Source organism: Rhipicephalus sanguineus, chromosome 7, assembly GCF_013339695.2.
Source record: "Rhipicephalus sanguineus isolate Rsan-2018 chromosome 7, BIME_Rsan_1.4, whole genome shotgun sequence".
Classification (NCBI taxonomy): Eukaryota; Metazoa; Arthropoda; class Arachnida; order Ixodida; family Ixodidae; genus Rhipicephalus; species Rhipicephalus sanguineus.
The window spans coordinates 11,928,196-11,941,654 of NC_051182.1; the positions used below are offsets into that span (position 1 = coordinate 11,928,196).

A 13,459-nucleotide genomic window follows, 5' to 3' on the forward strand; every position below is an offset into this window, starting at 1 on the left:
CGAAGGAGATAAAATACGCTCTAAACTATTAAATGCATAGGCTTATTAAGTGTTTACTAAGTTTATTTAAGAGCGGACTACTTTAACTAGAGAGAGAATAGGAACGAAGGAGCGAAGAAACAAGCGCAAAGACAGGTAGGTTAGCAAGTTCTTAGACGGGCTTGTTACCCTGTGCTGGGGAAAAGGATAAGGAGGAGAAAAGGTGATAGAAAACAGATGTACAAAATATAGAAACAGCAAAAAAGAAACAAAAAGGAGATGAGAATACGACACTGTTAAAGTTTGTGTCTAAAACCAGTTATCCGCAAGAAACACAATAACGCTTTCAAGGTCTTCTTTGCTGAGGACGGACTATGCCAGTGCCCCATAACCCTTTCTTCTGAGAAAGGGCGATTACCAACTCTATCTAACGAATCGGAGAGCTCGTGTCTTGGCGCAGTGAAACTTGAATAAACGTGAAATAAACAAAGCAGCAGGTGAATTGTCGCGGGCGGAGCTCCTCTTCCACAGCTTCGCTGGCCACAGCAGCTGCCCGGGCCTGACGCCGCGTCACTAGCTCGCTTCCCAGGAGGAGATCGGGAAGTCACGCTGCCCGCGACCACGTTCGTATTTGCTGCGTATTGCCAGAACCGACCCGGACTGGTCTCTCCGGGCAAACGTATAATATAGGCGGTAGTATTGGAGTATCTCAGCACCAGGGGCATACGTCCGTGTATCTGTCTGGATATACTGTGTGTAACTTGCAGTGTGTAGTTTCTGAACTTCATAGGAATGCATCTCCGAATGCTGCTGACGCTCACGCACAAGCGCGCGCAATCGCTCGCATTTCCGCTCGTTGAAACTGACCTCTGTGCTGAAGCGTGAGTGCTGATGTCAAGCAGGACTACACTCCTACTTGTGTCACAGTGTACTCAACGTGTTCGGTAAGCCCACGTGATGCGCTGTCCAATCACACAAAGATCTAACGCTGGGCTCGAAACCAAACCATGCATCATAAGCAGTTCCTCGCTGATTGCTTTTCATCAGTTCCGAAAATACGAGGAATATGCCGTAAAGTGACACTGCTCGCCAGCGAGGAAAAGAAGGCCCAAGTTGTTCTCCTGGACCAGGCGCGGCGGGCTGCTGAGACCAGTGGAGCCCTGGGCTAGGGGCCCCACCCACCTGCTTCTCAAACCCCTCTTCTTTTTTTTTATTTAAGCGTTTTTCAATTCCCTTTTTATTGATACGTTGGTTCCTATACCTTCCGGTAGCGGAAAACAGCTTTTACCGATGACAAATTTAAGTTATTTGGAAGATTAGGGAAATGTCTAATCCACACTCCCTTTTTATTGCGCTGCAGGTCACACCCTGTCCTGGGGCCAGGCGTACCCCGAGTTGCTCACCACGTGCTACGACGGCGACGTTCCCACTGGGGAACTCGGGCCTGTTGACCCGACGCGCAATGAAACGTACGTTTTCATGAGTCAGTTTTTCACGGAGGTCGCACGCGTGTTCCCAGACCAGTACCTGCACCTGGGAGGAGACGAAGTCAGCTTCGACTGCTGGTGAGTATTCAGTGCACCTCCACTACAATCTGCCTCGATCACACTACTATCGGTGTTATGTATCTCCTAATGGCGATACGATTCTTTACCTAGTACCCTTCCCCTGCCGTAGGAATATTAGCACGTAGAAGTGACTGTGAATAATGCGGTGATCAAAGCAGTAAAGCTCAACTGTTTACTGGGCGAACTTGTGCCCGGCCATGCTGTGAACACCCGCTGTATGAGCAAGCAGCACTAGCAATAGAGTGACAGCAGCGAGCGCGATCGTCAAAAATCTGACCTTCGGTTAAACGCGCCGGCTGATATACATGTGTGGTCGTGCCTTTGGAGTCGTGTGGCTGGTGGTCGTGCCAGTTTCGGAATGTGCTATCGTGAGCAAAATGAGCGGGAACACGGCAATTCGCGGCAAATAGCCTCAAACCCGACTTCGACAGACACTGGGATGGCGCTGTCAAAAAGTCGGTGTCGACGCAAGGTCGAAGCAATGAATGCGACAGCATGAAATTGGAACGCCACGCGAAGAACGGCAAGCAACTTCAAACTTGCAGCGCGCTGCTGAAACACAAATGACGCATGAAAAGAACACACACAGAACGAGCGCGAACTAACTGTTACAGCTCGGCACTGGCAGTGCGCAGCTCATTCACAAAGAAGGACGCACGAAACGAACGCACAGGTGTATACTAACAATTGTCACAGCTGTTACTTCTTTGCGTTGGAGCGGCACGCTGAAAATGTCGACTATGCACAACCAACTGCCTCTACTATGACTGTTCTAGCTAGCAGCTTACTCTTTTTGCAAATGCGGCCACTGCGGAGAGCAGGGTGACCTTCGTGCGGTATGTATCTTGAACACAAACTTTTCGGGGAAAGCACAAGACGTACAAACCACCCCTATCACGAGGTAAGCGCGCGCGTACGCGCGATCACGCCCTGTAGGGCAAAGTACAGGTGGTACATGACGGAGGCGCGCGCGCATCGCAACTCCGGTTAAAACCGAGTGGCGCAACTACTTTTAAAGCGCGCTCTTCGCGCCATCTCACTGGCGATGAAAAGAGCACGCAGAAGAGCCTCGGCGCTCTGCGTGCCGGCGGTAAATGCTATATATAGCTCGCCGTTAGTATGCTGAAGGAGGCATGCTCCGTATCCGAGTCGTTTAACGCCGAGCGATGCGGAGCGAGGAGCCGTTGGTTCGAATCCCCGGTCGGGCGCTTCAGAAACAAAATTCTGATTTTTTTCGTGGCTTTTATATATAGACACATACACATGCTTGACATGACGGTGACGACGACGGCAAAAACCAGTCGGGAGTGCCCCTATAATTTCTATCGCAATAAAAAGAGGAAAGAGTGAAACATTTCGGGAAGTGGTGCCCATCCCACCAGGCATGTTGTTTTACGACACGGCCTTTATAACAGCAGACAGTCTCTTTTAGTTCAAGGTCATGCCCTTTGGTCTTTCCTCGGCACCTGCGACTTTCCAACGCGTTATGGATACCGTACTGGCCAGCTTGAAGCGACAGACGCGCCTCGTGTACTTGTACGATGTCGTGTTTGCCTCAACCTTCGACGAGCACCTCCGGCGCCTCAAGCTGTACTTCAAGCGGTCAAAACCTCCGGACTCACACTGAAGCCACAAAAGTACTGCTTCGCGTACGAGGAGCTCTTAATCTTGGACTACGTGATCAGGAAGTCTGGAGTTCACCCTGACCCACGGAAAACAGCTGTCATCGCTGCCTTTCCGCCGCCCACCGAGAAGAAGGCCACACACCAATTGCTCTGCTTGTGCGCCTATTACAGACGTTTTGTTATGCTAGCCACCATAGTTTCGTCAAGGGATTTTCACGGATCGCCGAGCCACTAACTCACCTCACGAAACCCACGAGGAACTTAAGTGGGTAATGAGACAAGTTGAAGCATTTCAAGAGCTGAAACGACAACTGCAGACGCCGCCGACACATGCGCACTTCGACGAATACGCCGACACGGAAATCCACACCGATGCAAGCAGCCTAAAGCTCGGAGCCATCCTAGTGCAGAGGACTGACGGACTAGAAAGGGTTGTCAGTTATGCTAGCCAGTTGCTATCTAGGGCGGAAGCCAACTATTCCACAAGAGAAACGGAGTGTCTTGCCCTCATTTGGGCGATATTTATGTCTCGCCCCTATTTTTACGGCAGGCCTTTCAAAGTTCTGAGCGACCACCACGCCTTGTGTTGGATAACTAGCTTGAAGGACCCTTCAGGTCGCCTCGCACGGTGCACTCTGCGACTTCAGGAATCTAACATTACCGTCGCTTAGAAGTCCGGAAGAAAACATTCCGATGCCGACTGCCTGTCTCGTGCTCCCGTCTACCCACCGCCGCAGGACTGTCACACAGATGACTGCTTCTTCGGAACCATAGGGGCCGACAACGAGCCGATCCGGGACTCAGGGATCTTGTGGAATATTTATTTATTTATTTATTTATTTATTTATTTATTTATTTATTTATTTATTTATTTATTTATTTATTTATTTATTTATTTATTTATTTATTCATAGCATACTACAGGCCCATTGAGCGGCCCAAGCAGGAGTGGTTACATATACATTCAACTGAACATTACACATTGTACAAAGTTAGATCCGTGCAACAACAACAAAAAGGCAAAACAATTCGCCATGCATTGCAATACACACAACAAAGGTAGAATGTATATACACACATACAGTAATCATAAAATACAGTAGGCAAGGTAACATGCAGTAAATACAGCAGGTATGGTTACATCGAGACGAAACGATAAACTATTACGTCTATTTAATCATTTGCTCTATTAGTTCAGCACTATGCAACCATGTCAATGGAAGGGCATTCCACTCGTTTATCGTTCGAGGAGAAAATGAAAATTAAAATACATTGATTCTGGTGCTGAAGGGCGTAAGACACTCAGCATGACGATGCCTCGTTTCTCGGGTTAAGAAGGGTGATATGCATGCATCTGGATTTAAAGCTATTTTCTTGTATTTTAGCTGAAAAAGAAACTTCAGTCTCTGTATCTTACGCGGTAGCTGCAGTGTGTGGATACCATGTTCCCACATTAAAAGCGTTGGAGAGTCAGTTTTGCGATACCTTGAATAAATAAACCGTATATCTTTTCGTTGAATCCTTTCGAGAGCATTTATGTTTTGTTTAGTATGTGGGTCCCAAAAATTAGCGGCGTATTAAAGCTTCGGTCGAATAAGTGATAAGTATGCTAATTGTTTTGCCTCAGCTGCTGCTTGTTTTATATGCCTGAGTAAGCACAGTTTTTGGAAGGATGACGCACGTATGTTTGATATGTGTGAATTCTATTTCAGCGTGTTTGTTATAGTGACACCGAGATATTTGTAGTTTGTAAACAACAAGCGGAACTGATGCAAGCGAGTACGGAAAGGAAAGACAATAGCTCTTTCTGGTTATTTTCATGAAAACAGTATTCTGGGCATTGAGAACCATGTCCCGTCGCTTGCACCATTTATGAATTTTCTGTAAATAATAATGAAGGAGTACTTGATCCTCATAACATTTCACCTAATTAAACAGCACACAATCATTAGCAAAAAGTCTGATACAAACCGGCTCACTAATTACATCAACGAGATCATTTATGTACATAGAAAACAACAATGGCCCTAGGACACTTCCTTGTAGCACACCAGAAGTCACTGGTAGCTGCCTTGAGCAATGGCCATCAATAAACACGAATTGCACTCTGTCGCTTAAGTATACTGCAACCCAAGACATAATAAAATCTGCCTCGAAGGCAGGGCCGCCGTTGTTTTGAAGGCAATCAAGCAAGGACCGGCGTTGTTTTTCTTGCGAAACGGCGTCCTCATAAAGAAGAACTTCGAGCCACTTCGAGCCAACTACATTCTGGATGTGCCTTCAGTATTGCGACCAGAAGTCCTCCGGGCCCTACACGACTGCCCGGCGGCTGGACACCTCGGCCTTTCTCACACGCTCGGAAGAATACAGGAAAAGTACCACTGGCAGTGCCTTACTGCCGACGTCGCTCACTACGTAAGGACATGTCGAGACTGTCAGCGACGCAAGACACCGCCGACAAGACCAGCAGGCTTTCTTCAGCCAAACGAACCATCTACGCCGACCGTTCCAGCAAATCGGGATCGGATGGATCTGGATGGACCTGGATGGACAAATCGGATGGGCCTGGATGGACGCGGCGCATGCGCTACTCTCCTCCTCTCGTCTCCTTTCCTTCAAGTGTGAATATAAAGCGGCTAGGGGAGACGAGCGCTTGATAGGTGGCGCACCGAAAAAATGGCGCCTGGCGGGGAGTCGCGATGTAACTCAGCCGCTCGCATGGCCTCCGCGCCGCCGGCTAATCTCGGAGGCCATGCCGCTCGCGCTCAGACGACGGGTCGCACTGTACCGCGGTGAGCGCAAGCGCGTGCGCCGTCCCCGTGCTTCATTTTGGCGCGAACAACTCGAGCAGCCATTGCGCCAGTAATACTGCTCTATGGTTTAGAAAAAAATAACTTTGTCTGAAGGCTACTTTCTCAGGAAAGCACGGGAAAACAGAGAGAAGCCCTGCAAAGCAGACTACGTCTGTGGATACAGCGTCGAAGAGACAGTGCTGTGCCGTGATGGCCGCTCTGTCGTTAACATTTTCTGGTTGCGTCCTGGGATTTGTGTCAAGCTACTGCAGGCTCACAAGCCTCCATTGATAAGTACCTGCTGCGTCGATACCAGCTGGCCACTACCGCAATAAAAAATTACACCATCTCCCGCTAAAGGGGACCATGAGGCGATGCGAAGCCGGAGCACTTGCACGATCGCGTTCCGTTGGCGTTCGTTGGGCATGCTACCGACCTCGCGTCGTGGAACGCGAAGAGGGACGCTACGCGCGTCGTATCTTCCATCTAGCCTGGCCGTTAATTCTCACAGGGCGAGCGGGGAACGCGGTCGACAGGCGGGCGAGAGGGGGGCAGCGTAGGAGAGGAGAGAGAAGGGGAGGGGACGCGCATGCGCTCGAGCTCATCGCGGCGTTGCGCAGGAGAGAATTTCGGCATGTCTAGCCCGCGCTTCAGAGGAACAGTGGAAAGGGAAAGGGGAGTGGGGTATGGGAGTGGGTAAGTGGAGAGGGAATGGGAGAGGGTGAGTGGAGAGGGGAAGGGGAGAGGGGGAGAGGACAGGGGGAACGGTGAGGGGGAGTGGAGAGGAGGTGTGTGGCGAGGGTATGCGCATGCGCAGTAAGGGTGGTCACGCCGCACACCACCACCACCGGATTGAGCTCCGCCTTAAGATACTTCGCATCTAAAAAAACCAAGAGGCAAGGGGTAGGTGCGCCAACGTTTTTCCGATGTGGTAGATATCTATGCCCAGCCCGCGGTATGTATGCACGCGGACGTGGATCAATCAAACCATCGCGCTAGCATAGCATGTATGGTGTCGCGCTGTTATGCTCGAGGGCGCGGATAGATTCCCCGCCACGGTGGCCGCATTTCGATGGGGTTGAAATACAAAGAACACCCGCATACTGAGATTTATGTGCACATTAAACAACCCCAAGCGGTCAAAATAATCCTGATTCCCACACTACGGCGTTCCTCATAATCATACCTGTTTGGCACGTAAAACGCCAGCAATTGTCGATGTTGATCAAACACGTTTATTAGATCTAAGCAGACACAGGCAAGTGAAAAAACTAACACAGTACGTTAGGCGAATTAAACGGCGAGTAAAAATCCAAGACATTTGACCCTTTTCTAGCAAGGCATAAATTTCGATGTCACTTCGCCGCGGCAGCCAATGCACAAAGAAGCATTACCGCATCGGCTAAGCTTCGAGTAGTCCGCTGCTTTGCTCGTGACAACCCTGTCTGTAGCACAAGTGAAGTTCAACAGAGGCATTCATCGCGTGCGTATTTCTCATAACAGTTCAGCGGCCTAGGCGAACGTGCCCCCGTACGCATTTCGTAGACAGACAGCTTTCCTTTCTGCGTAACTGTTTGCGAATAATGTAGACTACTTGCCTATCGTATCATCTTCAATGCACGCGGTGGCATCAGCAGAAGCTTGGTGGTGGTCTATTCACAGCACGCTGTGGCATCAGAAGGAGCTTGGTGGTGGTCAGGTGAAAAGATTGTTACATATGCCGCATGCCCATAATATGTATGTTTTATTTACGACAACACACCGATTAAATTCTGCTCGTTGGCCCCGATTTCCACTGGTGGCCCTGACTATCGAATAAATCTAGCAGACACGCGCAATTCGGTTTAGAAACCAGCCGAAGGCCACTAGACAGGAGAGCAAGAGCAAAACACACTGTGCTCGCCTGATTGCCGGGATGCAACGCCGCATCCGTTTCTATTCACATGTTTTACAAGGAAAAGCATAGAAGGATAAGTACTTCCTCATTTCTACGTATTGTGGCACTTGAATGCGCAACAGTACCGCCAGCGTCCTTTAGTTTTGTTTCGGCGATACGCGCCCGCATTGCCTAAACCGGTCGCCTCTCGTCCGCGGGAGCGGCTGGAGTATGCGCGCTTTGACCGCCGGGGTGGCACTGCCCACACCGTGGAAACTCCAGCGCTGGTTCCCTAGAGCGCTGCGCGCGTTCAGTACAGCGCTTGCTTCGGTTCACTCCGCTTGACTCCGTTGATGCTTCTGATGAAGTGTGATGGTCCGATGAAGTATGATGGAAGCAACAGTCCCGTCAGTTAGCGGGTTGGCGCAAGCAAGCGTCAGCATCAGCCCACAAACTAACAGCAACGCTACGTGCACTGAAGACAAAGCTGCCCAGCAAAGGGCTCGCGACGCAGAGCGCAAACGCTTGAAGCGAGCTGCGGACCCTGAGCTTCGTCACCTCAATTACTAGACGCTGCTCAATAAAGACGTTCGTTAACTGTTTCACCTTCTACTACGCAATTAAAACAACGGACCCCCCCCCCCCCCCGATGCTTCGCATCGCCTCAGGGTTCCCTTCGGGAAGATGCGGTTTAGATGCGAAGCATCTTATGGCGGAGTTCAAACCAGTGGTGGCGGTGGTGGTGGTGGTGTGCGGCGTGACCACCCTTGATGCGCATGCGCAAGCCCTCTCCACTGCCCTCCCCACTCCCGCTCTCCCCCTTTTCCCCTCTCCGCTCACCACCTCCCCTTCCCCTCTCCGCTCCTCCTCTGAAATGCGGGCTCGACATGCCGAAATTCTCTCCTGCGCAACGCCGCGATCAGCGCCAGCGCATGCGGGTCCCTTCCCCCTCTCTCTCCTCTCCTACGCAGCTCCCTCTCGCGCGCCTGCCGACCGCGTTGCCCGCTCACCCTGTGAGAATTAACAGCCAGGCTAGAGGGAAGACACGACGCGCGTAGCGTCCCTCTTCGCGTTCCACGACGCGAGGTCGGTAGCATGCCCAACGAACGCCAACGGAACGCGATGGTGCAAGTGCTCCCTTCGCATCGCCTCATGGTCCCCTTTAGCGGGAGAGGGTGCAGTTTTTTTCAATAATGATTTTACCTGACCAGACAGTATTCCGTCGAACTCTCGACTATCTTTTCTTGTGCAAAATATTTCAACAGTCTTGGGATGAAAAGGGGGGGGGGGGCACGCGCTCGGAATGAGGCGAAGGTGGGTTCACTACACAAGTCAGGAAGCAAGCATTCTGTCACTATTTACCGACCTATTTCTCTCACTTGTATGCCATGTAAGCTAATAGTCTTGAGCATATGATCTCCTCTAATATGTCCAGCTTTCTCGAGTCAAGCTCGTTCTTTAGCAAGTCCTAGCACAGATTTAGGAAATCGTTCTCACAGGCCGCGGGATTGAAGACTGGCCGCGCCGGCATTGTTTTCGGTGGAGGCGAAAATGCTTGAGGCCCATGTACTTATATTTTGGTCCTCGTTAAATAACCCCACGTTGTCGAAATTTCTGCAGCCGTCCACTACGGCGTCCCTAATAATCATATCATAGTTTTCCGACGTTAAGCCCCAACAATTATTAGTAAATCATTCTTATGCGAAACGCAGTTCCTCTGTTTTACCCATTGCATACCTGCTATTCTAGATCTGGGTTCATGGGTCGATTGTACCTTTTTTAACACGAAAGTGTTTTATGCCGGGGTCCACCACGGCTCCGCTGACGTATTTCCGTCACGGATATGACGTTGTAAAATATAAAGACTAACAGTGGGCAAAGAAAAAAACGAGAAGAAAAAGTTCCGTCACCGGGAATCGAACTCACGACCGCTCGTTCCGCAGCGCGCAGCGCGAAACGATTCGGCCACGGACGACAAGTTCTTCGCAATGCTAACGGCGAGCTATTTATATACACCATTTGCGGGTGGCTGTACTCAGAGATCTGTTACAGTGTGTTTTCGTTATCACTAGCGAGATGGCGCGACGGGCTCGAAGAGCGTATAATAATAATATCCGGGGTTTCTCGAAGAGCGTAGAAGAGCGCGCTTGAAAGGTTGTCGCTGTTGCGACGAGCGCCCGCGTCTGCAGAGCGTAGTCGCCTGTGCTCACAGATCTGTGTTACAGTGTTTTCGTTATCACTGGCGAGATGGCGCGACGGGCTCGAAGAGCATAGGAGAGCGCTCTGGAAAGTCGTCGCCGCTGCGGCGAGCGACCGCGTCTACAGGGCGTGGTCGCTTGTGCGGGCGCTTATCTCGTGATCGCGTGGTTTGTACGTCTCGCGTTGAGAGCACGAAGGTCACTTGGCCCACTGCAGCGGCTGCTTTTGCGGAAGGAGCGCGGTGCTCACGCAGAAATAAGTTACAAATGTGACAGTTAGTTCGCTCTCATCCTGTGTATGTTCGTTCCGTGCGTCCTTTCTGCTTGAGCAGCGCGTTGCATGTTTCGAGCTGCTTGCCGTTCTTCGCGTGACATTAAAATTTGTTTCTGTAGCATTCATTCCATCGCCCTTGGGCGAAAGAATGCGCAAGAAACGCTCATCTACGTCATTCGTGTTCAGTGCAACGCCATTTACTGAACCGATATGCGCGGGGAACCAGTAAATGGTGTGAGGGACGATCCCATCTCTGGTGGAGCTGTTCAAGATCCTGGCGGCCTGTGTTGATATACGGCCCTTTTGGAATGCTCTGACTGCCGCCTTTGAGTCGCTGTACACCTCTTCACATCGACCATTTGGCAGAGCGAGCGCGATGGCCACTTGTTCGGCCACCTGCGAGTTCGTTGTGCGTACCGTGGAGCAGTTCGTAGTCGAGCCGGTCTGGTCGACGACCACCGCTGCGAACTTTTGACTGTCTCGATATGCTGCAGCGTCGACGAAACTTGCACTTCTACCACCCTTTCCCAGTTGCTTCAATAGAGCTATCGCCCTCGTCCGACGACGTCCCTCATTGTGTACAGGGTGAGTGTAGCGGGTGATTGGGGCAACAGTGATGTTTTCTTGTACATGTTTCGATATACGCATGCTATTTGTTTCTAACTGCATTGGGTTGAAACCCAGTTCGTTAGGTATGCGCCGACCGGCCGTCGTCGTGGACAATCTAGCTAGCTGCGATCGTTGCTGCGCTTCCGCTGTCTCGGTCGCAGAGTTGTGCACGCCGAGTGAGAGTAGATTCTCGGTGTGTGTGCGTACGGGAAGCCCCAATGCTTTCTTGACGATCTTCCTGACAACAACATCGAGCTTGTCCCACTCCGACCTGAGCCAGTTGTGCATGACAACGGTGTAGGTAAAGTGGCAGAGCACGAACGAATTAATGAGTGTTAACAAATTGTCCTCCGTAAGGCCTCTGTGTCTCCCGGAGATCCTTTTGACGAGTCAAAACGCGTTGTCAGTCTTGGCGACGATCTTCCACAGAGCGGTGCCGTTGTTGCCCTTCGCTTCGATAAACATGACGAGAATCCTGATGGTGCCTACCCTCGGGATTTCCTCCCCATCACTGGTGTAAATGTGTATGTTACTTTCTTCGACGGGTTTCCATCCCTTGGGTCGGGAGCCCCGTTCCTTCCAGTAGAGCCGGAGCTCCGACCTCGCGGGTGAGCATCTGAGTCCCGTTGGGCGCAGGTACGCTTCCACCTCGACTACTGCCTCTTGCATGGCATCTTGCACCTGGCCTTCGCTGCCGCAGACGCATCAAATCGTGATGTCGTCGGCGTAGATGGTATGCTTGATGCCGTCCACGCTAGCCAGTCTTTTAGACAGTCCAATCATGCAGAGATTGAATAGCACCGAAGCAATCACAGAAGCCACGTGGATATTGGTAAATATTGACCTCGCTCTTATCTCATAGGTCTGATGCGGCCCTACTATATCGCAAATAACACCTTGCAGTCTGCTCGCAAATACCTTCATTAATACTTTATAATCTACTTTGGTCAGCGTAATTGGTCTATAGCCTGTACCTTGTCAAGTTTATTCTTATCGTCGCTTTTTGGTATCAAGACTGTGTAAGCCCTTTTGAAAGACGATGGAAGGCGTCCTGCTTGATAAGCCTCCTTAAACACCCGTTCTAGTAGCGTGGCTATCTGCGCACAGAAAGCCTTGTAAAAGGCTGTTGTTAGGCCGTCAGGACCTGGCGACTTTCCAGCGTTAAGCTGTGTTATGACCTTCTTGGAAACATTTCGGCGCGCGCACAAAAGACGGAAACGAAAGGCGAGAAGACAAACGGGCGCGAACTCACAACTAAGTTTATTGAAGGAAGTACACGAAATATATAACCCAGGGTAGCTCAAGAGCGCATGTGCGTAAAAAGAATCAAACAAACAAACAAGCAAAACATATGGAAACATAAGAAAAAAAGGACATCATGACAGTAATATTGCAGAAGTAACTACATCGTGCAGCAGATTTTAAAAGTCAAGTGCTACTCAAAAAGGTGAACTCCTTGTCAGTTAGTACAATCGATGGGTTGCTTACGCATTTATCAGCACACCTTCTAATGTGGAAAGCTTCAACGATTTCCCGAGTTATCTTGTCTTTAAGATAAAAGAAAATGTTAGTATCACACCACACAGGATGACATTGGCAGTTCCTGCAATGCTCGGCTAGATGGGAGTTATTACTATTATCCAATGACTTCATATGTTCATTAAGGCGAGTGTTGACGCATCGGCCAGTCTGACCTATATACACCCGACCGCCAACACTCGCCTTAAGGTGGCGGTCCCACTCCGGCGAACCCCCCTCCGCATTTTACGCATTGTTTGCGGACGCACTGTGCTCGCTGCGCTTGACAAATAAATAATAATTGTAATAATTCAGAAAGCTTATGATCTCCGCTTTCTAATGACACCTGGTGTTAATGCCTGTTCGGAAGCGTTACCTAATAGCAATGAAAATAGTGTGAGCAACAAAAGGCATTTTCGTTGTACAAGCCTCCGTTGTACTGCCAGTACGGCGAAACTGTTCAACATAACAAGACCAAATTTACCGTGCCTTTAGAAGAAGTGCTATTTAAGGTTTCTATGAAGAGATATTAGCCATAAAATAATTAGTAATTTACTTACGCTCCAATGAAAATGGGCAAAATATTAAAAGTTCTTGTGAGAATATCTTTTTTACTTTTCAAAGCAGAACAATAATATTTAGTGGCTGCGTAGACTACATTACACTTATTTTCCATGCGAAGTTGCTTTGTGTTCTGACGAAAACTTGATGAATTATTATTGTGTCAATGCGGCAGTTTATGGCTGTACTTGGTCACGAATTACCGATGAAGCGACAAAACTATACAAGCTGATACTGTGAACTTCTATATAATGAAGAAGCAAGGCCCTTTCTATGATTCTATGAAGAGAAAATTCCTTTATCTTTATTAGGGAACCTGCAAGACAGCAGTGAATTTACGTAATTTTCCTGCTGACCAGTCCCGTAGAAACTCGCTTTTTTTTTTCTTTTAGACGCTAATTGCCAACGAGTATTGCACATTAGTAGATGCATATTGTGTCTTTTATCTACTTGTGCTCA

At 49.6% G+C, this 13,459-nt stretch overlaps 1 protein-coding gene across 1 annotated transcript in view; it reads left to right on the forward strand.

The window, feature by feature from the left end:
- LOC119399292 (beta-hexosaminidase subunit alpha) overlaps positions 1–13,459 on the forward strand; it is a 589,231-nt gene that overhangs the window by 335,413 nt on the left and 240,359 nt on the right. Inside the window, exon 6 of the mRNA XM_049417726.1 lies at positions 1,340–1,544. Within this exon, the coding sequence (XP_049273683.1) occupies positions 1,340–1,544 (205 nt within the window). The remainder of the gene's footprint in view (positions 1–1,339; positions 1,545–13,459) is intronic.